At 43.5% G+C, this 26773-nt stretch overlaps 1 protein-coding gene across 3 annotated transcripts; it reads left to right on the top strand.

Moving 5' to 3' along the window:
• The first annotated feature begins 2968 nt into the window (after positions 1-2968).
• Positions 2969-25926, top strand: LOC110533523 (fasciculation and elongation protein zeta-1). 3 transcript variants are annotated; one of them, XM_036989925.1, is made up of 11 exons: positions 2976-3339; positions 6528-6634; positions 6751-7101; positions 9369-9468; positions 10423-10509; positions 11204-11372; positions 14325-14650; positions 22519-22599; positions 22727-22802; positions 23201-23266; positions 24581-25926. In XM_036989925.1, the coding sequence occupies exons 3-11, from the start codon at positions 6794-6796 to the stop codon at positions 24595-24597; spliced, it is 1230 nt and encodes a 409-aa protein (XP_036845820.1). In that variant the 5' UTR covers positions 2976-3339; positions 6528-6634; positions 6751-6793; the 3' UTR covers positions 24598-25926. The 3 variants fall into 3 exon arrangements, with proteins under 3 accessions (XP_021473490.2, XP_021473491.2, XP_036845820.1); XM_021617815.2 differs by lacking the exon at positions 6528-6634 and having other exon boundaries at positions 2969-3339; XM_021617816.2 differs by lacking the exon at positions 6528-6634 and having other exon boundaries at positions 2974-3339; positions 9417-9468.
• Positions 25927-26773: the final 847 nt, after the last annotated feature.

Genomic DNA, 26773 nt, shown 5'->3' with positions numbered 1-26773 from the left:
TTTATTTTTGTCATTATGGGGTATTGTGTGTGAGATGTGTGAGAAAAAAATATTTAATTTATTTTGAATTCAGGCTTTAACACAGGAACATATGGAAAAAGTCAATTGCACTGCATTTGAGAACTGCTGTATATGTTTCCTAATGCTTGGTGAGAGAGTGGTTGTCCTATGGTTATTTTGCATACAACCTTCCCACAACGTTCTGGGAATGGTGCAGGATAGTTGCATGGGTTTCAAACATTCTCAGCACATTTAAAGAATTTGACAAAAAAACACATTTTCTTGGTATTTCATTACTTAGACAGAATGTTTCCGAACAGGTCAAACATGGTTACACTTAATACATTTTTGGTAATGTTCTAGGAACGTTCTCCAACTGATTTGAAATAGGGAATGTTCTCAAATAGTTCAGAGAACATTATGAAACAACGTTGTTCTGTGGAAATTTCAGTACTTCAGCATAACGTTTCCTACAGGTTTCCTCATGGTTCTATTTAATGTCATGTTCTCAGAACATTAAGATAACTTTTTTTTTTTAAACACAAGAAAACTACTAACATGGAATTATTTTAAGATGGCCATACCAGTAATCATTTAGATATTCGATTTTGAGTTTAGGACCCCTTATGGTATCAAAAAATATATACAAAATTATTTGATGAAACATTGAATTTGGCCTTATTGCTATTAGCCCATAGAAATGCATTGAATAACAGCTTCATACATGGATAAATAGATAGTCCCCCCCAAAATCTAAAGGAAGTTTGTTCTGTAGTGCCTGTCCTATATCTGAGAGATATAAGAAAGATCAGGAAACTATATATATATTTGATGTATTTAACCCCTTATTTTAGGCACTAAACTATCTCCATATATATACTTCCATTCATTTTTTAAAAATGGTACCCGGTTACCTTCAGACTAGTCTTGTTGGACTTGTGTTCATCCTAGTGCAAAACAACCAACATGTACGTGTTCGTGAGAAACTCATCTTTACACAGACGGGTATTAGTGTGTAGCCCAAACGGTTCAGATGCTGCATACAGAAGTTGGCAGATTGGATCTAACGACTTCAGAGTCTTATCTTTCCATAGAGTGGTCATAATAGTATATAAAGTGTTCGGATGCAATAGACGTTTTGTGAGAAGACCGGTTTTCAGGATGTCTCATGGTCTGACAAACACCGCTCTAGCTCTGCCACTTTTCACCGCAGATGCGGAAGGGCGACATCGGCGGATGCAGTTGGTTGCCCATGCAAAAAAACATATCTCTAGCTTAAAGGGGGGGGCCCCATGTTCAGGGTCAGCGTGGTGGAGGTGTTGTTGCCTGCCCTGATGTGTGTCATGACCAGCCTTTCAAAGCATTTCATGATCACATATGTGAGTGCTGTGGGACGATAGTCATTTAGGCAGGTTACCATGGAGCTCATGGGAACAGAGACAATGGTGATCAGCTTGAAACACGTTGAAATTACAGACTTGTGTCTGTATCAGTATCTGTGCTGCCATGGTGTTATAATAGTGCGTGAAGCCGTTACATGAGCACGTGTTTCTATTCCTATGTCGGCTATGAGCCTTCCAAAGGGGATTTCACCTCCACTACAGAATCAGATTAAACCCAGTCAGGGATTAGGGACAGGGAACAGGCCAGGGACTGACGAGGAGCTGAGTGGGTTTACGTTGTGTGGGTGTGTGAAAAGCCATCTGTAGCTCACAGGGTGACAAAAACCAAGTTGGCAGCAATCCCTCTACAACCGTCTTCTGACATGGTGGAATAGAGGTGTATTGCTGCCTGTTTGGCATTCTCTCAATCTGTCACTGCCTTTCAGTCTCTATCTCCCTCTGTCTCTCTCTGTCGCTCTCTGTCTCTCTCAATATTTCTATCACGGACCTATGATAAATACAGATATACACTAAGTGTACAAAATATTAAGAACACCGTCCTAATATTGAGTTGCACTCCCCCCGGGGCATGGACTCTTCAAGGTATCAAAAGCGTAACACAGGGATGCTGGCCCATGTTGATTCAATTGCTTCCCACAGTTGTGTCAATTTGGCTGGATATCCTTTGGGTGGTAGACCATTCTTGATACACACAGGAAACAGTTGAGCGTGAAAAACTCAGCAACGTTGCAGTTCTTGACACAAACCGGTGCGCCTGGCACCTACCACCATAGCAACTTAACCATTGGGGCGGCAGGTAGCCTAGTGGTTAGAGCGTTGGACTAGTAACCGAAAGGTTGCAAGATCGAATCCCCGAGCTGACAAGGTAAAAATCTGTCGTTCTTCCCCTGAACAAGGCAGTTAACCTTGGCAGTTAACCTAGGCCGTCATTGAAAATAAGAATTTGTTCTTAACTGACTTGCCTAGTTAAATAAAAATTAAATACCCTGTTCAAAGACACACATCTTTTGTCTTGCCCATTCACCCTCTGAATGGCACACATACAGTCCATGTCTCAATTGTCTCAAGGCTTAAAAAGCCTTCTTTAACCTGTCTCCTCCCCTTCATCTACACTGATTAAAAGGTGTATTTAACAAGTGACATCAATAAGGTTAAAAATAACCTTCTTCCTTCACAGGCTAGCAAGCAAGCTAACCACCACCACCAATCTCAGTGTCCCTCCTTTCTGCTCTGTTCCGTTCCAGCATCATTCTGACCCTGTCAAAATGCTAATCAACCAAGCTAACGTATTCACAGGCTCTGGTCAATGCAGCTAGTTTTCCTGCCATTCTACACATAGAATGATAAGTAGCAGGTTCTAGGACAACCTAATAATGTAGCCATTGCGGACACAGTTAGCCTGGTCTCTACAGTACACACATGGTGCAGCTGCTTCTCCCTTCACCTCCTCACCTTCCCCCTGTCCTTTTCCTCATTAATATTGATGGCTTTGAGCCTTGGAAGGAGGGAGGAAGGGAGGGGGAGGAGGGAGTTATGGACAAAGGGAGAGAAGGAGGAGGGGAGAGGGGGATGATGATTCCGTTAGGCAGGCAGGTGATGTAGCGAGCGAGCAATGCACAGGCGCTCTCTCTTTCTCTCTCTGAGGCTGCTTACTAATTCGAAAACAACACGCTGCTAGCAGCAGAAAGAGATAAGCGAGGGGGCTGTGTGTTAGTGGAGTAGAACGGACGGACAGAACAGCACCGGACATTGTCATGGTTCTGTCTTTCTTGTCCTCTTTTTCTCTCCAGTCTCTGGAATGACTGTAATTGCTGTTGGTTGGTCAGTGTTGGGATTTGCAGAGGAACGTGCCGTAGTGCAGATCTGCCTTGCCTAGGACAAGGAGGGGCCATCTCTCTGTTTCTAAGCCATATTACAGGAGGCACAGTTACTGCAGGTAATCTATCATTCTATCTATCCTTCTCTACCTCCACCTCTCCCTCCATCATTGTTTTCCATCATCTCCCTCCCTCTTATGTAACCATGGTCTTGTCTTCCATCTCTTCGTCCCCTCATCCTCTCTCTTCTCTTCCTACCCCAAATCAATTTTCTTCCATAATGGCTATGGGAACTGACAAGCATGTTCTCATGTAGCCAATGACAGTAATAGATGTAAACATATTCATATTCATGTTTACCACAGAGAGAGGCTACGGCAGGCAGCCACACAGCCATAAGAATATGAATAGCAGGAGACGTGTTTGTATTGTTCTGAGATAAATATGATCTACCCTTCGCTATATCGATTGAATTGTCCCAAATATGTCAAAAAATGATTATATATTTGTTATTTTATAAGATCTTATGGAATGAAATTATGGCAATGGATTTGGCAAAACAACAAATATTGATTTATTCTCCAGTCAGTGTGCTAGCGTTTGTTTTTGCCAGTGTAAAATGGGGACAACTATTTGGTTACATTGTATTAAAGGACATCTGATGAGATTCTGCGATTGTTTTTTTTTGGTCTTGGTGGTTTGTGGGTGTTTTGGCCCTAGGCAAGGAGCAAAACAGTGGTAGGTTAAAAAAGTATTTAGTCAGCCACCAATTGTGCAAGTTCTCCCACTTAAAAAGATGAGAGGCCTGTAATTTTCATCATAGGTACACTTCAACTATGACAGACAAAATGAGAAAAAAAATCCAGAAAATCACATTGTAGGATTTTTAATGAATTTATTTGCAAATTATGGTGGAAAATAAGTATTTGGTCAATAACAAAAGTTAATCTCAATACTTTGTTATATACCCTTTGTTGGCAATGACAGAGGTCAAACGTTTTCTGTAAGTCTTCACAAGGTTTTCACACACTGTTGCTGGTATTTTGGCCCATTCCTCCATGCAGAGCTCCTCTAGATCAGTGATGTTTTGGGGCTGTTGCTGGGCAACACGGACTTTCAACTCCCCCCAAAGATTTTCTATGGGGTTGAGATCTGGAGAGTGGCTAGGCTACTCCAGGACCTTGAAATGCTTCTTACGAAGCCACTCCTTCGTTGCCCGGAGCGGTGTGTTTGGGATCATTGTCATGCTGAAAGACCCAGCCACGTTTCATCTTCAATGCCCTTGCTGATGGAAGTAGGTTTTCACTCAAAATCTCACGATACATGGCCACATTCATTCTTTCCTTTACACGGATCAGTCATCCTGGTCCCTTTGCTGAAAAACAGCCCCAAAGCATGATGTTTCAACCACCATGCTTCACACTAGGTATGGTGTTCTTTGGATGCAACTCAGCATTCTTTGTCCTCCAAACACGACGAGTTGAGTTTTTACCAAAAAGTTATATTTTGGTTTCATCATCATGACCATATGACATTCTCCCAATCTTCTTCTGGATCATCCAAATGCTCTCTAGAAAACTTCAGACGGGCCTGGACATGTACTGGCTTAAGCTGGAGGACATGTCTGTCACTGCAGGATTTGAGTCCCTGGCGGCGTAGTGTGTTACTGATGGTAGGCTTTGTTACTTTGGTCCCAACTCTCTGCAGGTTATTCACTAGGTCCCCCCGTGTGGTTCTGGGATTTTTGCTCACCGTTCTTGTGATCATTTTGACCCCACAGGGTGAGATCTTGCGTGGAGCCCCAGATCGAGGGAGATTATCAGTGGTCTTGTATGTCTTCCATTTCCTAATAATTGCTCCCACAGTTGATTTCTTCAAACCAAGCTGCTTACCTATTGCAGATTCAGTCTTCCCAGCCTGGTGCAGGTCTACCATTTTGTTTCTGGTGTCCTTTGACCGCTCTTTGGTCTTGGCCATAGTGGAGTTTGGAGTGTGACTGTTTGAGGTTGTGGACAGGTGTCTTTTATACTGATAAGTTCAAACAGGTGCCATTAATACAGGTAACGAGGACAGAGGAGCCTCTTAAAGAAGAAGTTACAGGTCTGTGAGAACCAGAAATCTTGCTTGTTTGAAGGTGACCAAATACTTATTTTCCAACATAATTTGCAAATAAATTCATAAAAAATCCTACAATGTGATTTTCTGTATTTTTTTTCCTCATTTTGTCTGTCATAGTTGAAGTGTACCTATGATGAAAATTACAGGCCTCTCTCATCTTTTTAAGTGGGAGAACTTGCACAATTGGTGGCTGACTAAATACTTTTTTGCCCCACTGTACTCAGAGGCTTCTCTGCAGAAAATAAGGGTGGGTATGATGGGAGACAGAGAGACAAAGAGAGAGAGGAGGGGCTAAAGATTAATGTCTGTCTTTTGATGAAGTGGCACTTTGCTAAATAATGTGATGAGAGAAAGGAAGAGGCTTACACAATCTTGTTTTAAATGGATTCCTTTCCACGACACTCCCTGGCTATATGCAAAGATCCAGGAAAAACGTTAGTAAATTTAGCTCTCACTCCTGTAATTGCACTGCATCAGAACTTGGACTGACACACAACTTTCATCAAACAGTCTTCCACAATAATCAACTGTTGTTGTTAATTTTGTACAGATCACTCCATACTTACCAGGATAGTAATAACAAGAATTACATACAGAGTAATTTATCATTGAGGATGTCTGATAATTATAGCTATATGACCTCATATACTGTAGATTTAAGTGTTTAGGATTTGCACTTAAGTTGGTTAGTGTCCATCTTGAACAATGTTTCCCAAATTTCATGGTGCTTAGTACAATCTTGCTGTGAAACAGAATTTACCACAGCGATAAAATCTATAATTAGCACATTGTCTAAATTTAGGGCTAGCTATGCCCTTTCTTTTGTTGAGTATCGCTCTTAAGACAACATAACTGGTGGACACTGTAGTGTCTTTATAATGACTGTCAGTCCCTGAATCCCTTTCCTCATCAATGAAATCCCACCAGTATTGCTTAATTAACCATTTTGGTTCCCTCGGGGACTGGGTCTTTCCTGGTCCAGCTGAGTCCCTTCCTCTTTGTCTGGGAGGGACTTTGACATTCCAGACGTGCTACAACATTTCTATGTGTATTTTATTGGTAAATATCCAATTGAAATTACTCTAGATAACTGATGTGTGAATTTATCATGTAATCAGGTATTTTTACTCCAGCCCAGCACTAACACACCTGATTCAACTAACCACCAAGCCTTTGTTTGTTGAATCAGATGTGCTACTGCTGATGTAGCAGATGGACGAATTATCACTACTGTCTTCCTGAGACCTGAAGTACTGGTGCCGGTGCTGGGACCCAGAAATTCTTTGTCTTTTCTGGGTCAGTGGTATTGACAGTGTTTCTGGAGTATGATCTAATGACTCAAATTGAAAAAAGCAATCCCCTGTAAAGTCCATGTTGTTTTCACATTTTGGTCTCTTCCTTCCCTATGCTAGGGCTTCTTTCTCTGTCATTGACTTGCGACTGGGGACACCCACCATGGAGGCCCCGCTTGTGTGCCTGGATGAGGAATTCGAGGACCTCAGGCCCTGCCGGGTAGAGGACATGCCCCTCAGCCGACCCCCTTACAGCACCGTCTCCCTGACCCCCATCACCCGTGAGGACTTCTCTGAACTGGAGAACTTCTCTGAGATGATGAGTTTCAAGTCCATGGAGGACCTGGTCAACGAGTTTGACGAGAAGCTGAATGTCTGTTTCCATAACTACAACACCAAGACGGAGGGCCTGGCCCCCGTGCGCAACCAGTCTCACACCGAGGAGGACGAGGAGCGGCTGCAGGATGAAGAGTAAGTGTCGGCCACCACCTTTGTGGTTTTTAAGCTTAAGTCTGACCTCAGCATAAAGGGTCTGTGCTTTTGTGATAAGAGTTTAAGATACAAATGGTGTATCACGGGGGAAGTGATTTTTCACTTCATCTGCTTACCTTTTGAGTTGTACAATGCACCCCAGTAATCTTTTTGATAATATGGCACATTCTTTGCAGCAATCTTTTGAACAAAGCAATGGTCAATGCTTACTTGTTTAGGGAGTCCATCATGTCTGATGATGTCTTCCTCTTCTGTCTTCATACTGCATACTTTTGTGACTGTACAATCCTACTCATAAGGCACACTATTTACTGCAAACAGAGCATGTACAGTCTGGGTATGGTGTGAAAGGAGCAGCTATGAACACTACACCTATTCATTCATTACAGTTTAGATAGCTGTGATGACTTGTGGTATTCTATCAGCTAAACACAGCATTGGCTGATATACCACTACTGTTATAAAAATACCACTGGATAGCTCATGACCCAGCACTCAGATCCTGATACTCAGCCCACCTCACAGCGACCAAATCACCCACCAGCAGAAAAACAGAAAAACACAAACCACCCGTGTGACCCTGCCCACTCCAGCAGTCCACAGCCGGTATAGGCCTTGAATTATTAAATGTATTTTTGAACGCTCTTTTGGTCTGTCGCTGCCTCTACCAGCAGGCAGCTAGCACTCCCATTCGCCAACAGCCTCTGAAGCAGAAACACAGACATTCTCGCATTGGGTGGAAATAAACCCTCTTGCTAAAAATAGCTTGGTTGTAGGTGCCCTTGGGTATGCCTATTGAACCATATTCAGAGTACATAGGACCGAAGGACAAAGTATTGATGATATACAATGATATACAAATTTGTATGTTGGGGATGCTGTTGTTAGCATGTAGGGGTGCATTAATGACCTTGTTTTGCATTTGATGATCTACTGTATTCTACATTACACTGCAGAGTTAGAAACTGCATCATATGATGTTTCTGATTTGAATGTTTTGAAATTGGTTCCCCTATCCTTATCCTTGTAGTGATGCAATGAATATATACACACATTTATCCAAGCATTATTTTATCTAGCCAAATGTGATAGTTTATAGATTATTTATGTTATGCAACACAGTTGATGGAATGACCGGTTCAATCTAAAGGCCAGATTAGCTAAAGGTTTGCAAACATATGGGACAGTGCTGTACCAGCTAGTTCCTGTTTGGCAGATGGAGAGATGGCTGGTGTGTGGGTGTTTGTGTGTGTGTGGGACAACACAACAGGCATGACCTCTAAGGTCATGAGTCCTGACGAATGGCTGCTTGTTTCCTGCATGGTGAATGGCTGGGCAGTGCCACTAAGAGGATGGTATGGTGTGGATCCCATGCCAAGCTGGGTGAAAAACACGGAAAGGGAGAGTTCTACTCTGGTCATTTTCACAAGGCTAAAGCCTTGATTGGACCGAGGATCTTATAGTTCGAAGAGGACTTGCACAATGCTGTAAGGGGCTGTTTTTATCTATACTTATTCAAATTGGACACCTGTAAAAAATGTGTAAACTGTGAGTTTAGATTTTATTGTTAGTTGACTGTGTGCATTGCAGCCTGGACTGCAATGGGGAGGATTTTGATGTGCATTCCGATTTTGATTAATTATGTTGACAAGTTCAGGGACATCATTTTTGAGAGACCACCCAAAACAGAGTGAAATAAAAGAGCAAAAAAAGAGAATGAAGCACAATAATGTGATGTGAACATCTCTTCCTCTGCATTAACTGTCCGCAAATGTTCAACGGAACACTGATAGAAGAAAATGGCTGCAGATATACAATTGACCATTTCTATCAAATGTGATTTGGGTAGAGGAGGCTCATCTAGGGAGGAAGAGAAGGATGGTCCTCTTCGATGTAATCCATCCTCCTCCTCAATTTGTTTTAATCACAAACCACCACTGAATTTGGGATTTGGGATTATTATTGAATTACCATTCTATGCCCCCCCAAAAATAGCCTGTTTCCTGATAGTTACAGCCTTGAGGACTGATAGTGTTTTGTGCTGGGTTGTGTGTGGGATGTCCTGACTGTTTCAGCATTGGTGACTGAGTGTTTGTCTTGTGCCGGATTATATGAGATGTCCTGTTGCAATGTTGGTGGCTAAGTGTGTTTGCATCTCCTTTTTTTTGTGTGCATTTTTACAGTGTATTTTTGTTGTGTTGCAGTGTTGGTGACTGAATGTGTGTTTGTTTATGTCCATGTTTCAGTGTGTGGGATGCGCTGATGGATAACTACGTCCCTTCCTCTGTCTCCAGCTGGGACAACCCCAACTCAGAGGGATTCAACGGCAACCTTTCCGATCAGGAGGTAACGCCCTCCAATATACTCCAAAATACTTTAAGGTCATCGGAAGAATCATGTTTCTCCATTTTCCAACCCCCTTTCTTCTCAACTGGAAAGACAACATTCTGAGACAACATCTTGGAAGTAAATTTTTTCATTAGATCTTTAGACTTTTATTTGAATGGATATGTTTGACTGACTGCAGTGTGTTCTTTAGTGAGGCAATGTGGGAGAACATGCTGTAAGAGATCAATGTTTTAGCAAACGTGCAATCTAGAGTGTGTCGTGCTTGTGGTGCTAACGTCATCTGACCTGACACCAAAAATCAAGGCTGAGCTGCCTTGATTGCATGCTACTTAGTATCTGTCAGTCAACCCCCCTCCTCCTACACCTTCTCTCCCTCTCCTCCTATAGCCTGCTCTCACATGCAACTGCAGGCACTGGGCCAGGGCCAATTCGCAGACAGACAGTCCCCAGCAGGAAGCTACTGTATAAGCGACTCTCCAAACAGTGGAAAGCATTCCATCAGCATTTACCCTTCCATGCCCCCGGTTTAGTTTATTACTGATTGAGGGAAATGGCATAAAAACAATGCGCATCAAAAGCAATCAAGTAGAAAACAGACAGTCAATGGACAATAGATATATTTGGGGCAATTTGAGTCTGACTAAGCACAACCCAAACACTTTCAAATTGGCTTCTAAACTCGAGGGTAGTAAATTGTATTTTAGGATGAAGAGCAGAGAGCAGAGAGGGGGATAATGGGGTCATATTTGGGCCATGTTCACTAGATCCCTAAATGCCAATGCTAATAATCTAAAGATACATCCAATATAGGTGAATGGCTTTTCTGTACTCTTATTTATAAACCTTGTTTCCATGGTTTCTGTTTCCAATACTAACAAGTTAAGCTACTTTAGCACTAATGTGGCTGAATGGGTTTCCATGGTTTCATTCGTTCTCTCTTGTATTCTACAGATTCATGAAAAAGAGGAGGAGGAGATGAACGAGAAAAACGACAATGCCAACTGCCTGAGCGAGGAGCCTCTCCTCACTGCTGATCAGGTGACTACAGACACATATACTTCCTGTTATCCAAAGGACTTGGTAGGACTTCCAGTTAAGTACTGAATATTACTGGGTTTAGTTAAAGTAACTGTCCAGTGTTTCCAGATTTCTATGAAATATGACCTATAATTATTTACAACACAAGTTAAAAAGTTTTCCTTAAAAGAAAATGGTAATAAGTATGTTAAAAAGCAGCTTTTCTGTGCTGGAATGGTGTGGGCGTACCCAACAACAGAATGGTGTAGGAGTATACCGGTCATTCAAAATATTAATGCAAGTAGACCGCTTATTGACAATCATCCTCTATGAGGAAGTAGCAAACATTTTTTAAATGGTCTGTTTGAGATATAAGTTAGAGGTGGGTTTTTCTCCAATTTATGCTTTGGCCACAAATATGAATAAAAGATGAGTCAACAACATTATTTTGGTATGAGTTAACAGAATATTAACTTTTAAATGTGAGATTCTCTCTGGACAGTTACTTTAATCTAATGTAGACTAATTTAAAACATACAAAGTAGAATACATTAATTCCCCCATATACTATAATAATAGTGGTTAGAAAGGCCAAGTCAATTTAGGCCAAGGCTAAATGTATAGCAAGACTATTTATTTCAAGTAGCTCCCTTCTGCATTATAGCATAGGCTACTGTACATTAACCTACCTTACCTCCATCTCTCTCTCTCCAAGGTAATTGAGGAGATAGTTGAGATGATGGAGAACTCTCCGGACCCTGGTGAGACAGAGGAGGATGACGAGGAAGAGAGTGGACACTCCTCACCCAAGACCAACCCATCCCTTCTGGAAGAGATCAGAGAGCTGTCCCAGGCCGCCAATAACAACATGCCTTCTTATGAAGGTAAGTGTACAAAAACTAAGGTTGACTGAAGGGTTAAACACCAAGTCACATTTACCAAGGAGTTAAATGAACATTTTAGTAATTCAAGGTCCAATTTAGATTTTCATTGGAGTTGAGGACAGACACTTTTTCCAAAATCTATTTCCTGTTTATACAACAGTGTGTAAAAAGAAAGTGACCTTTGACCGATCTTGTAGTGGTTAAAGATGTGCTCTATGAGCTGTGACTGAATCACTGAGTAACCTTGTCTGAGACAAAAATATGTAAAGTTGTTTGAGTTAATGGCTAGGGTTTAGCTCAGTAGGCTAAAGCCCTGCTTATAGGACTTTGATTGGGTGAGGGTTCCTAGTTCAGACAATGTGGTTGTCTTATCAGTTTACCTGAGTAAACATCTGGAACTTTCATCAGTCTTCAGCCTCTATGGTGAATATAGGATGAATAACTGGACAAACCTGCAGCAGGCATTTTTCGTATGAGTCGATCATTTCAGAGGGCCATGTCACACACTCAATATGGTTCCCTGTGGAAAGACATTGTGTGACCATGTGGGTCTCCTGCATGAGACACATTTTTATTTGTCCTGCTTGGTGTGTGTTTGTGTGTGTTTACTTCCAAAAATAGTAGTAATATTGGACAGTATCACCCACAGTCACAGAAACAGTCAAAGGCCAGTTCCTCTTCTCAGAATTTAATGTCAAGACTAATGAAAAACGTCATAGGTGACATACGGGTGATATCATCCCATTTTCCTCCCATTTATGTAGTCAATTCATATACTGTATGCAGTAGCAGTGCGTGGGTAACATCACTGGGGAAGCCAAGCCCACCCCCCCAATAAAGACATTACAATCTATGTGTTGTGATAATTGCATTGTTTGCTCTATAACCTGTTAATTCATATGCCTTGCGACTGTGATATATAGGCCTTATGGCCGAGAAATAAGAAGACACAGTGGCCAGAATAAATACAACCACACCTTTATTTTATCACAAAACCAGATATCAATCTCTGTCTAGTGAAGTGGTTCCAATCCTGGTTCCAATCCAGGCTGTATCACAACCGGCCATGATTGGGAGTCCCATAGGGCGGCGCACCATAGGCCCAGCGTCGTCTGGGTTTGGCCGGTGTAGGCCGTCATTGTAAATAAGAATTTGTTCTTAACTGACTTGCCTACTTAAATAAAGGTTAAATTAAAAATAAAACAAAAGGCCACAAAGAATATTGCATGTACAGTAACAGACAGTTACATGACCTACAAGCAAGTTAATGTTTCCGACATTTGTTTCAGACCACTAAACAAGTATTGATTTAGAACCTCAGAGAGTTACTGCAAGTCGCAAAGAAAACAGCAGCTGCCTCCACTATTCCAGCACCATTTTAACTTCAACATCATCAAATCACATCTACTTAGTCTAATAGAGTGACAACTAAAAGATACCGAAAAATGTTTTGTTCAATCCACGTAAGCTAAATGTGATGTGGCTGTCCATGGTTCTGATTTATGTGTGTGCGTGTGTGTTCGTGAATGTAGAAAAACATTTTGACTCGTAGAGAAATTCCAATGTCATCCTCCTCTCTTTCATGTTGAGGAAACAGTCAATCACAGTCTGTCATACCTATACACGCTTTTATTGTTTATTGTCCTAGGCTACCTGGCTAAAATGCTAGCTCGCTACCCTAACTTCCATTCATGGGAAATGTTAGCTAGTTAACATTAGCCTTCTACATCGAGCTACATATTGAACTTCCATCCTCCCAGGTCAGGGGCACAACAATGTATGAATTAATGGTTGGATCAGAATCACTGTTAAAGTCATTGGCCAGTACGGAGAATGAAGTAAAACCACAAGTCCAAATCTCTATTTCCATCCATGGCTAATTTAAGAAAAGGCCGATTTTAGCTAGCTGGCTAGCTTGCCACTGAAGGACAACAACACAACGAGGTGCAACAGTTCAAGTATGCTCTCAATGGGATTTGATAGGAGTGACGCCAAATCCAAGCTGGCTTCCCTTGACACTTTTTCTGGTGCGCCAGGACCATTCACAGTTGAGCTCGCTCAGTTTAGCTCAATGCTGATTGGTACATTTTTTATACTTTTTTTTGTCAAGCGAGGCTAGATACTCACTGACTTCCCTTGCATTCAATGCTACGGGCGGCAACAATGTCATACTCGTTTGAACCAGACAGCATCAGTTTGATGGTCTACATGTAGAGAGACAGAGGGGCGCTGTTTCGCTCGCTTGGATGCTTTCTCCTTTAAGATACATTCAGCCTCTTGTGAATTGAAGTACAATTATGAAACACAAAATACAAAATAAATATTTGTATTATTATTATACATTTTTATTATTGGTCCAAAAGATTGTGAAGCCTGGCTTCCCATGGCATCCGTGAAACACATCAATTCACTCATATTCATAAAGTGTCTCAAAGTATGTGTCTCAAAGTATGCTGATCTAGAATCAGTATTGCCTTTTATATCACAATGAATATGATTATATTGACAGGGGGAACCTGATCCTAAATTGGCACTCTGAGATGTTTTATGAATACAGGCCCAGGTTTCCTTTTTCCCAAGCAGTTTATGTCATTGTGCTTTGTCCCTCAAGGAAAGCAATTTGATATCCCTTCTACAGTATATAACATTATGCATATTGAATCTCTGTTCACCTCTATGTACAGTTAGCCTGGTCCTAGATCTATTAGTAACAATGACTGTAAGAGTTGGCTATACAGCATTTGGAATCAACAGGCTAATGTAGCATAGCTCCATACCTGATTACAACCATTGTCTCCTCCCTTCTCCCTCCAGACCTATGTCAGTTTGCCTGGGTTCAGATCTGTCTGTTTGTGACAATGACCATAGGATTTGGCTATTCAGCTCATGCAGAGCGGGGCTCCAGGCTAATGTAGCTCTATACCTGACCTCCATGCCTCTCTCTCCCTCCAGGCTTGAGTGTGATGCCCAGCTCGGCTCTGGTGGAGCTGCTGTGCCGGGTGGAGGCAGCCATCAGAGAGTACTCGGAGGAGCTGGTCACCCAGCTGGCGCGTCGTGACGAGCTGGAGTTTGAGAAGGAGGTGAAGAACACGTTCATCACGGCCCTCATGGAGGTGCAAAACCGCCAGAAGGAACAGCGGGACACGGGCAAGCGCAGGCGCCGGGTCGACAAGGGCCTCAGTCTGCAGGGTAACGCGTTAACCACGACTGTGATTGGTGGAACACCTACTATGATCAACGCCTGCACAGACTCCAAGCCCGCCTCCATGCCTACGAAGGTTAGCACTGAGGGATTGACACATACCAATGTTGTATGATGATGATGGTGTTTGTATCAAAATCAAATCAAATTTTAGTCACATGCCCCTAACCAACAATGCAGTTAAAAAAAATACAAATAAGAATAAGAAATAAAAATAACAAGTAATTAAAGAGCAGCAATAAAATAACAATAGCAAGACTATATACAGGGGGTATCGGTACAGAGCCAATGTGTGGGTTAGTGGTTAGTGCCCTTAGACGAACCATCAAACAAGCAAAGCATCAATACAGGATTAAGATTAAATCTTACTACACTGGCTCTGACGCTCGTCAGATGTGGCAGAGCTTGAAAACTATTACGGACTACAAAGGGAAACCCAGACGCAAGCTGCCGAGTGACACGAGCCTACCAGACGAGCTAAATACCTTTTATGCTCGCTTCGAGGCAAGCAACACTGAAGCATGCACGAGAGCACCAGTTGTTCTGGATGACTGTGTGATAATGCTCTCGTTAGCCGATGTGAGCAAGACCTTTAAACATTAACAAAGCCCCGGTGCCAGATGGATTACCAGGACGTGTACTCAAAGCGTGCACGGACCAACTGGCAAGTGTCTTCACTGACATTTTCAACCTCCCTGACTGAGTCTAATAATTACATCTTTCAAGCAGACCACCATAGTCCCTGTGCACAAGGAAGCGAAGGTAACCTGCCTAAATGATTACCGCACTGTAGCACTCACAACTGTAGCCATGAAGTGCTTAGAAAGGCTGGTCATGGCTCACATCAACAGCATGCTCCCAGATACTCTAGACCCACTCCAATTCCAATTCACATACCGCCCCAACAGATCCACAGATGACGCACTGCACACTGCCCTTTCCCACCTGGACAAAAGGAACACCTATGTGAAAATGCTATTCATTGACTACAGCTCAGCGTTCAACACCAAAGTGCCCATGAAGCTCATCACTAAGCTTAGGATCCTAGGACTAAACACCTCCCTCTGCAACTGGATCCTGGACTTCCTGACGGGCCGCCCCCAGTTGGTAAGGGTATGTAGCAACATGTCTGCCATGCTGATCCTCAACACTGGGGCCCCTCAGGGGTGTCTGGGGCCCCTCAGGGGTGTGTACTTAGTCGCCTCCTGTACTCCCTGTTCACCCACGGCTGCATGGTCAAACACGTCTCCAACACCATCATTAAGTTCCGTAGAGGATCCTCGTCAGTAGAGGATGCCTGGTTGTTCTTTAAAAGTAATTTCCTCACCATCTTAGATAAGCTTGCCCCTTTCAAAAAAATTTAGAACTAAGAACAAATAATGTCCTTGGTTCACTTCAGACCTGAAGGCCCCCGACCAGCACAAAAACATCCTGTGGCGGACTGCACTAGCATCGAATAGTACTCGCAATATGCAACGTCTCAGGGAAGTCAGGAACCAATATACACAGTCAGTCAGGAAAGCAAAGGCTAGCTTTTTCAAACAGAAATTTGCATCTCGTAGCTCTAACTCCAAAAAGTTTTGGGACTCTGTAAAGTCCATGGGGAACAAGAGCATCTCCTCCCAGCTGTCCACTGCACTGAGGCTAGGAAACACAGTCACCACCAATAAATCCACGATAATTGAGAATTTCAATAAGCATTTCTCTACTGCTGGCCATGCTTTCCTCCTGGCTACCCCAAACCCAGCCAACAGCACCCTCTGCAGCTACTTGGCCAAGCCTCCCCAGCCTTCTCCTTCACCCAAATACAGATAGCAGATATTCTGAAAGAGCTGTAAAATCGGGTCCTGTACAAATCAGCTGGGCTAGACAATCTGGACCCTCTCTTTCTAAAATTATCCGCCGCCATTGTTGCAACCCCTATTACCAGTCTGTTCCATCTCTCTTTCGTATCGCCCAAGATCCCTAAAGATTGCAAAGCTGCTGCGGTCATCCCCCTCTTCAAAGGGGGTGACACTCTAGACCCAAACTGTTATAGACCTATATCCATCCTGCCCTGCCTTTCTAAAGTCTTCGAAAGCCAAGTTAACAAACAGATCACCGACCATTTCGAATTCCACCGTACCTTCTCGGCTGTGCAATCCAGTTTCCGAGCTGGTCACAGGTGCACCTCAGCCACGCTCAAGGTACTAAACGATATCATAACTGCCATTGATTAAAGACAGTACTGTGCAGCCGTCTTCATCGACCTGGCCAAGGCTTTCGACTCTGTCAATCAACGTATTCTTGTCGGCAGACTCAAGAGCCTTGGTTTCTCAAATGATTGCCTCGCCTGGTTTGCCAACTACTTCTCAGATAGAGTTCAGTGTGTCAAATCGGAAGGCCTGTTGTCCGGACCTCTGGCAGTCTCTATGGGGGTACCACAGGGTTCAATTCTCGGCCCGACTCTTTTCTCTGTGGAGCATTTATTTTAAATTAACAGCCTTCATAAATGCTGTTGGGTTCAAATGAAAGTTTATTTGTCACGTGCGCTGAATAAACAGGTGTAGATCTTAGTGAAATGCTTACTTACAGGCTCTAACCAATAGTGCAAAAAAGGTATTATGTGAACAATAGGTAGGTAAATAAATAAAACAACAGTAAAAAGACTATAAAAGTAGCGAGGTTACATACAAACACCGGTTAGTCAGGCTGATTGAGGTAGTATGTACATGTAGATATGGTTAAAGTGACTATGCATATATGATGAACAGAGAGTAGCAGTAGCGTGTAAAAAAAGGGGTTGGGGGGGCACAATGCAGATAGCCCGGTTAGCCAATGTGCGGGAGCACTGGTTGGTCGGCACAATTGAGGTAGTATGTACATGAATGTATAGTTAAAGTGACTATGCATATTTGATAAACAAAGAGGGGTTGGGGGGGGGAATAATGCAAATAGTCCGGGTAATCATTTAATTACCTGTTCAGGAGTTTCATGGCTTGGAGGTAAAAACTGATGAGAAGCCTTTTTGTCCTAGACTTGGCACTCTGGTACCGCTTGCCATGCGGTAGCAGAGAGAACAGTCTATGACTGGGGTGGCTGGGGCCTTTGACCATTTTTAGTGCCTTCCTCTGACACCGCCTGGTGTAGAGGTCCTGGATGGCAGGCAGCTTAGCTCCAGTGATGTACTGGGCCGTACGCACTACCCTCTGTAGTGCCTTGTGGTCAGAGGCCGAGCAATTGCCGTACCAGGCAGTGATGCAACCAGTCAGGATGCTCTCGATGTTGCAGCTGTAGAACCTTTTGAGGATCTCAGGACCCATGCCAATTTTTTTCAGTCTCCTGAGGGGGAGTAGGCTTTGTCATGCCCTCTTCGCGACTTTCTTGGTGTGTTTGGACCATTCTAGTTTGTTGTTGATGTGGACACCAAGGAACTTGAAGCTCTCAACCTGCTCCACTTCCCATTGATGGGAATGGGGGTGTGCTCGGTCCTCCTTTTCCTGTAGTCTACAGTAATCTCCCTAGTCTTGGTTACATTGAGGGATAAGTTGTTATTCTGGCACCACCCGGCCGGCCTCTGACTTCCTCCCTATAGGCTTTATCATCGTTGTCGGTGATCAGGCCTACCACTGTTTTGTCGTCTGCAAACTTAATGATGGTGTTGGAGTCATGCCTGGCCATGCAGTCGTGGGTGAACAGGGAGTACAGCAGGGGACTGAGAACACACCCCACACCCCAGTGTTAAGGATCAGCGTGGCAGATGTGTTGCTACCTACCCTCACCACATGGGGGCTGCCCATCAGAAAGTCCAGGATCCAGTTGCAGAGGGAGGTGTTTAGTCCCAGGATCCTTAGCTTAGTGATGAGCTTTGAGGGTACTATGGTGTTGAACGTTGAGCTGTAGTCAATGAATAGTATTTTCACATAAGTGTTCCTTTTGGTGTTGATGTGAGCCATTACCAACCTTTCAAAGCACTTCATGGCTACGGGTCTGTAGTCATTGAGGCAGGTTGCCTTTGTGTTCTTGGGCACAGGGACTATGGTGGTCTGCTTGAAACATGCTGGTATTATAGACTTAATCAGGGACATGTTGAAAATGTCAGTGAAGACACCTGCCAGTTGGTCAGCACATGCCCGGAGCACACGTCCTGGTAATCCCTCTGGCCCTGCAGCTTTGTGCATGTTTAAAGGTCTTACTCATGTCAGCTACGGAGAGCGTGATCCCACAGTCGTCCGGAACAGCTGATGCTCTCATGCATGCCTCAGTGTTTCTTGCCTCGAAGCAAGCATAGAAGTGATTTAGCTCATCTGGTAGGCTCGTGTCACTGGGCAGCTCTCAGCTGTGCTTCCCTTTGTAGGATGTAATAATTTGCAAGCCCTGCCACATCTGACGAGCGTCGGAGCCGGTGTAGTATGATTCAATCTTATCCCTGTATTGACGCTTTGCCTGTTTGATGGTTCGTCGCAGGGCATAGCAGGATTTCTTGCAAGCTTCCGGGTTAGAGTCCCGTACCTTGAAAGCGGCAGCTATACCCTTTAGCTCAGTGTAAATGTTGCTTGTAATCTATGGTTTCTGGTTGGGGTATGTACACTGTGGGGACGACGTCCCCGATGCACTTATTGATAAAGCCAGTGACTGATGCGGTGTACTCCTCAATGCCATCGCAAGAATCCCGGAACATGTTCCAGTCTGTGATAGCAAAACAGTCCTGTAGTTTAGCATCTGCTTCATCTGACCACTTTTTTTATAGACCGAGTCACTGGTGCTTCCTGCTTTAATTTTCACTTGTAAGCAGGAATCAGGAGGATAGAGTTGTGGTCGGATTTACCAAATGGAGGGCGAGGGAGAGCTTTGTACGCGTCTCTGTGTATGGAGTACAGGTGATCTAGAATTTTTTTCCCTCTGGTTGCGCATTTAACATGTTGATGGAAATTTGGTAGTACTGATTTAAGTTTCCCTGCATTAAAGTCTCCGGCCACTAGGAGCCCCGCCTCTGGGTGAGTGGTTTCCAGTTTGCTTATTTCCTTATACAGCTGACTGAGTGCAGTCTTAGTGCCAGCATCTGTCTGTGGTGGTAAATAAACAGACACGGAAAGTATAGCTGAAAACTGTGGCCTGCAATTTATCACAATTTACTCTAGAGACTTCCTTAGATTTCGTGCACCAGCTGTTGTTTACAAATATGCACAGACCGCCCCCCCTCATCTTACCGGAGTGTGCTGTTCTATCTTGCCATGCTATCTTGCCATATCCATGTTGTCATTCAGCCACGATTCCGTGAACTTAGGATATTACAGTTTTTGATGGGCACCGGCGCAGAGGAAGGTTCCGGCCTTGGAGCTTGACTGGACACCTTGCCTGGAAGCTCCGGACGTGGACCGTCGCGGGAGGTTCCGGACCGTGGACTGTCGCGGGAGATTCCGGACCGTGGAATGTCGCGGGAGGTTCCAGACCGTGGAGCGTCGCGGGAGGTTCCAGACCGTGGAACGTCGCGGGAGGTTCCGGACCGTGGACCGTCGCGGGTGGTACCGGACAGTGGACCGTCGCCGGAAGCTCCGGACAGTGAACCATCGCCGGAAGCTCTGGACTGTGAATGCGTACTGGAGGCCTAGTGCGTGGAGCTGGTACAGGTGGCACCGGAATGGTGACACGCACTTCAGGGCAAGTGCGAGGAGCAGGCAGAGGACGTACCGGACTGGGGAGACTCACTAGAGGCCTGATGCGTGGATCTGACACAGGTGGCACCGAACTGGTGACACGCACTTCAGGGTGAGTGCGGGAAGCTGACACAGGACGTACCGGACTGGGAAGGCGCACTGGAGGCCAGATGCGTGAAACCGGTGCAGATGGCACCGAACTGGTGTCACGCTCTTCAGCACGCCTGTATGGCAGCATTCTCATCGCTATCACCTCTCTCTGGAATTTTTCATCAAATTCCTCCTCCGACTCCCAAACAGGCTCTGGCACTCTCCGCTGCTCGACCGCCAGCACCATGTGCCCTCCCCCCCAAAAAATCTTGGGGTTTCTGTGGCCATGGTCGACGCTGTCCTTCCATGCTCCTTGGCGACTCCCGCCAAGGAAGGGTCTCGTGTCCTCCCAAGTCCAAAACTTCTTTACCTCATTTTCACGCTGCTTGGACCTTTGTGGGTGGGGTATCCTGTCACGATCTTGGAAATGAGCGGACCAAGGCGCAGCGTGAGTATCGTCCCACATATTTATTTAAGTGAAACTACCAAAAACAAAACAACAAAACTTACAAAGACCGTGAGGACGTAGTGCTCAAACACACTAACACAAACAATCAATTTATTTTTATCCCACAAAACACAGTCAGAGGCAACGATAAACAGCTGCCTCTAATTGGGAAACACATTAGCACCAACATAGAAATAATTATACTAAATCACCCCCTAGTCACACCCTGAGCTACTACACCATAGAGAACCAAGGGCTATGGCTCTATGGTCAGGGCGTGACACTAATCTACTACACTGCTCAAAAAAATTAAGGGAACACTTAAACAACACAATGTAACTCCAAGTCAATCACACTTCTGTGAAATCAAACTGTCCACTTAGGAAGCAACACTGATTGACAATAAATTTCACATGCTGTTGTGCAAATGGAATAGACAACAGGTGGAAATTATAGGCAATTAGCAAGACACCCCCAATAAAGGAGTGGTTCTGCAGGTGGTGACTACAGACCACTTCTCAGTTCCTATGCTTCCTGGCTGATGTTTTGGTCACTTTTGAATGCTGGCGGTGCTTTCACTCTAGTGGTAGCATGAGACGGAGTCTACAACCCACACAAGTGGCTCAGGTAGTGCAGCTCATCCAGGATGGCACATCAATGCAAGCTGTGGCAAGAAGGTTTGCTGTGTCTGTCAGCGTAGTGTGCAGAGCATGGAGACGCTACCAGGAGACAGGCCAGTACATCAGGAGACGTGGAGGAGGCCGTGGGAGGGCAACAACCCAGCAGCAGGACCGCTACCTCCGCCTTTGTGCAAAGAGGAGCAGGACGAGCACTGCCAGAGCAGTGTAGAACGTTCTGCTCCCTGCAACATCCTCCAGCATGACCGGTTTGGCGGTGGGTCAGCCATGGTGTGGGGTGGCATTTCTTTGGGTGGCCGCACAGCCCTCCATGTGCTCGCCAGAGGTAGCCTGACTGCCATTAGATACCGAGATGAGATCCTCAGACCCCTTGTGAGACCATATGCTGGTGTGGTTAGCCCTGGGTTCCTCCTAATACAAGACAATGCTAGACCTCATGTGGCTGGAGTGTGTCAGCAGTTCCAGCAAGAGGAAGGCATTGATGCTATGGACTGGCCCAGACCTGAATCCAATTGAGCACATCTGGGACATCATGTCTCGCTCCATCCACCAACGCCACGTTGCACCACAGACTGTCCAGGAGTTGGCGGATGCTTTAGTCCAGGTCTGGGAGGAGATCCCTCAGGAGACCATCCACCACCTCATCAGGAGCATGCCCAGGTGTTGTAGGGAGGTCATACAGGCGCGTGGAGCCCACACACACTACTGAGCCTCATTTTGACTTGTTTTAAGGACATTACATCAAAGTTGGATCAGCCTGTAGTGTGGTTTTCCACTTTAATTTTGAGTGTGACTCCAAATCCAGATCTCCATGGGTTGATAAATTTGATTTCCATTGATCATTTTTGTGTGATTTTGTTGTCATTACATTCAACTATGTAAAGAAAAAAGTATTTAATACAAATATTTCATTCATTCAGATCTAGGATGTGTTATTTTAGTGTTCCCTTTATTTTTTTGAGCAGTCTATATTCATAATAACTCCGTATAAGCTGTATGAATGCATAGAGAAATGTTATAATGTATTTAGAATGCATCACAAGAAAGCTGTCTCATAGAAAGTGTTACTAAATCCGTGTTGTGATGACAGAGGGTTGTTGTTACTCACTGCTAGTGATTGTCTGTGTTCCAGCGTTTCAGTATGGAGGGTCTCTCCAACATCCTGCAGACAGGCATCAGACAGACATTTGGCAGCACAGGGATGGACAAACTGGTCAGACACTTAAGCATTTACAGCTCTTAGCCACCAAGTATATCAGTGTGTTAAATCTACAATGAAGCATGTGGGTTCAACACTGCTACATTACTTCCTTAACTGTCTCTTTGTCTTCATTGTTCAGTATCTAAACACGGTAATTCCATATGAGAAGAAAGCAACTCCTCCAACTGTGGACGACCTTCAGATGATCACTAATAGTAAGTAGGCAGGGAAATAAAATGTAATGCTAAGCTAATGGGTCGTTTTCCTAGTTTGTTTTTTGCCCAAGCACTCCGCATCTGATTCAAATAATCAATGCTTGATGAAGAGTTCAATATTTGAATCAGCTGTGTAGTACTAGAGTAATAACCAAAACGTGCACTCGTTAGGGTCCCCAGGACCGAGTTTGGGAAACGCTGTCTGAAACACACAAATTTACCCTCAAAGTTAGTTTTGTTCAGATAGTCTGGTACAAACCTCATTTTCTATTTGGTTAGTTTGTGTCCCATCTGTTAGGCAACTTGTAAGTCAATGCCTACAATGTTCAAAGAACTCAATCCCCAGCAGTGCTATACTCAGTGCTAAGAGCCACCTTGCTTTGCTTTTCTCCCCACAGTTCTTTATGCCATGAAGGAGGACAGTGAGAAGGTGCCTACACTGCTAACTGACTACATATTAAAAGGTAACTAATGCTTTATTAGGTTTAGAAATACTTAACATTGCATAGGTATAACTCTAAGTGTAAGGGAATAACTAATTGAAAAGCATTTACAGTATATTGTCCAAGTAAGGGTCAACAAAAGTGGAAAGTACAACATAACCTGATACATGGTACCTAAAGGGGCTATACTGGTATAATAATTAAGTGAAGCCAGTTCAGATGGGGAACTCGAGTGTTTACATAGTGTGTTTGATAGCATCAGCTGAAATCGTACCAATCGGATTCAAACAACACTTCCTACCTGAATATGGAGGTCTATAGAGTACCACAGTATGAGTCATAATACCCATAAAACCTAGCAGCCAAACTCGGAAATTGTTTCAATCGCTTTTCCACTATTCATTTTTTCCCGTTGTTTTTTTTAGAAACATTTAAATTAACATTTAAATTTCATGTATGCTTACTCTGGCGTGACATTTTGATAACTGTGTAAATCTCTCTAGGACAAGGTGACTTTTATCCATATATATTTGCCTGAATTTACCCTCCAAAAATGAAATGCTAATTATCTGCTAATGTAGCTATCATAAAGAACTACAAATGCCATGATGATCTGGACGAGACTTCCGAATCGAGGCAAAGGTAAGAATCTCTGGATTAACGATCTAATGTTAGCTACATTTAGTCATTAATAAATTGGCCACATTTCTTAAAAAATTGACAATTCTGTGTCTTACACAGTTATCAAAATGTTATGCCATGGTAAGCCTACACGAAACAGAGCCCTTATTTTAAGTGTTTCGAAAATAACCTATGGGAAAAATTAATGGTGGAAAAACAATTGGAACAGTTTCCCTGTTTGACCACTAAGTGTTATGGGTATTATGACACCTCCACTGTGGGGCTAACCTATATGATTGGCTTCTCTTTGCTGCTTAATATGGCTGCTGCTGCAGCCATTGTTCCCTCCTGCTATTTATTGTCTGTTTTCTGCTAGCCTACTTACTACCACCCCAGCCTCCAGCTGTTTGGTTCTGCTTTTGTTCCCGTCAGGGGGATTGGTATATCTCGCTCACTGCCTGTATTCTAATGGCACTAAGCTCCCCTGAGGGAGCAGAGCCTAACGCCAAGACCACGTGTTGTCATCTATTTTCTAATAAATGGTTAAATTAATGTGAGTTTCCTGTCTGAACTTATGTCATGTGAAAGGGGGCTGTAAAACAAAAAGAAATAGGCTAATGATAACGTTTAGCTAATATGATAGTTGACAAAGCATATAATTATTATAACGATGATTGAAGTATCCCTAATTAACCACAAAAAAAAATTCTCCAGTGCTATGTCCTACTTAAAGAATTCAAGCCATGGGCTGCTGTCTGACGGAGACATCGGAGGAGACTCTCCAATCTGGCAACCCTCCACCCGTCCAAGCTGCATGAGCTCCCCCCGCTTTCATTGTCAGCCATGGACCGTTACCATCTAAAACACTGTACCTTACTCATCTAATAAAACTACTCCTTTTTGCTGAGCTCACCTTGTCCTTCCTGCACACTAAGATCCATCCGGAGCCAAAATGGCTGTCTCCTGAATACTACTGTATGGGGCCACTGTACCCCCACTGACAAACTGATCTCTATTCAGAGCATGACAAGCAAATACTGTCCAGTGACCACACAGTTATACAGGGATGAGTTTGTTTTGTTGAACAATTTGTACAGAGATTATTTGATGTTGTTATGAGATATTCACACGGCTAAGTTTTACTTCACTACACCTCAGGCCCAAAGGGGTTTGGTTCTGATGCCATTTTGTCTGTAGGCCCAAATGTCACATTGTAAAGATTATAGAGGAGTTCTGGGTTCAAGTCCAGGCTCTGTCGCAGCCGGCTGCGACCGGGAGAACCATGGGGCAGCGCACAATTGGCCCAGCGTCGCCCAGGTTAGGGGAGGGTTTGGCCGGCAGGGATGTCCTTGTCCCATCACGCACTAGTGACTCCTGTGGCGGGCCGGGCGCAGTACACACTGACATGGCCGCCAGGTGTACGGTGTTTCCTCCGACACATTGGTGCGGCTGGCTTCCCGAGTTAGCAGGGTCGTGTTTTGGAGGACGCACGGATCTCGACCTTCGCCTCTCCCGAGTCCGTACGGGAGTTGCAGCGATGAGACAAGACTGTAACTACCAATTGGATACCACGAAATTGGGGAGAAAAAGGGGTAAAGTTTAAAAAATGTTTTTTTAAAGATTATTGAGGAGTGATGGGTTTCACTTACATGAAGGAAAGTTGGACTGAACAGTTCTCATTATTCGACAAACTTAACTCATTTGAATAAAAAAGCCATTTAGCTTTTCTGCCATGGTAGCACTGTAGCTTATTACAGGTGCTGTATATTTGAATGTTTTTGTTATTTCAGCCAATGATGTTTGAATATCCAGTGCTCTTTTCACTTTTGATAATTTATTTTTACTGTGATCTTATATTTGATATAGGTCATCATGATACTGTTTTGTTCATTTTTTACTTGTATTTAATAAATAGAGTGTGTCACCCCCATTCTGCCACATGGAGTTATATCATGGAGTTTGTCAATGATGAGATGGGCTCATTTTATGAATTCCTTTGAGCCATGTAGGAGAATACTACATTGCTAATCACAAGTTCAAATAAACATGCTACCCTAAAACTGTGTGCCAGAAGTGCTTTTTTTGTCCCTCCCCTCTCTGCTGACTGAATCAAGGCAACACAATGCAATGAAGGTCTGTTTCCCCAGACACTGATTAGTTCTGGACTCAAAACCTCTGCAATGAACACAAACTGCAAAGTTATTTAGGCCACAGGGTGGTGACTCACTTTCGATTAATAAAATCATGCATCAATGTCAAGATTCCGGCCATAATTTTGTAAGCCTTCACACAACTGGGATCTGCATACAATATATTGTTAACTCTTCCTGTTTGAGATGTTTTTATTGGATCATACAATTGTAATGCTTCTCCAGGAGGTAAAATATATCAATTATACAAATGTTTTATTACACACAATCTATTGATACAATTATATTCCATATACATAAGTATAAGAAACTCATGCACATAGTGGTCTATGGTTGAGCATATATGCACCATCTTGGCCATCAGTGTCTGTTCCATTATCAGTTCAAACGAAGCTAGTATTTAAAAAATATTCTGTAACATTCAACGTTTATATAATTAATTTATTTTTGAATTCTATTCCTGTGTTACAATGCATATACATTACAATATCACAAAATAAAAAAGGCCAGGATTCATATTTTTCCTTTAATACAAAATAATTTGCCGTTGATGATTACTACTACATACACTTATTTTGAGTCTGAGCAAGTCTCCATACTCAAAGTTACAGCACACACACAATCACTCAATCCTTTTATGCATGTGTCTTTTTCTCCCTAAGCCTGACCTTCTGTGCTCATAAAAACAGACACAAGACAGTGTCTCTCTCTGCTCCAGTTTACTGACAATTATTACTCTCAAGTGACAGAGGTTGAT

The sequence above is a fragment of the Oncorhynchus mykiss genome, chromosome 10 (assembly GCF_013265735.2).
Source record: "Oncorhynchus mykiss isolate Arlee chromosome 10, USDA_OmykA_1.1, whole genome shotgun sequence".
Taxonomy (NCBI): domain Eukaryota; kingdom Metazoa; phylum Chordata; class Actinopteri; order Salmoniformes; family Salmonidae; genus Oncorhynchus; species Oncorhynchus mykiss.
The sequence above is the reverse complement of the archived record's forward strand: the minus strand, read 5'-3'. Positions and strand labels throughout refer to the sequence as shown.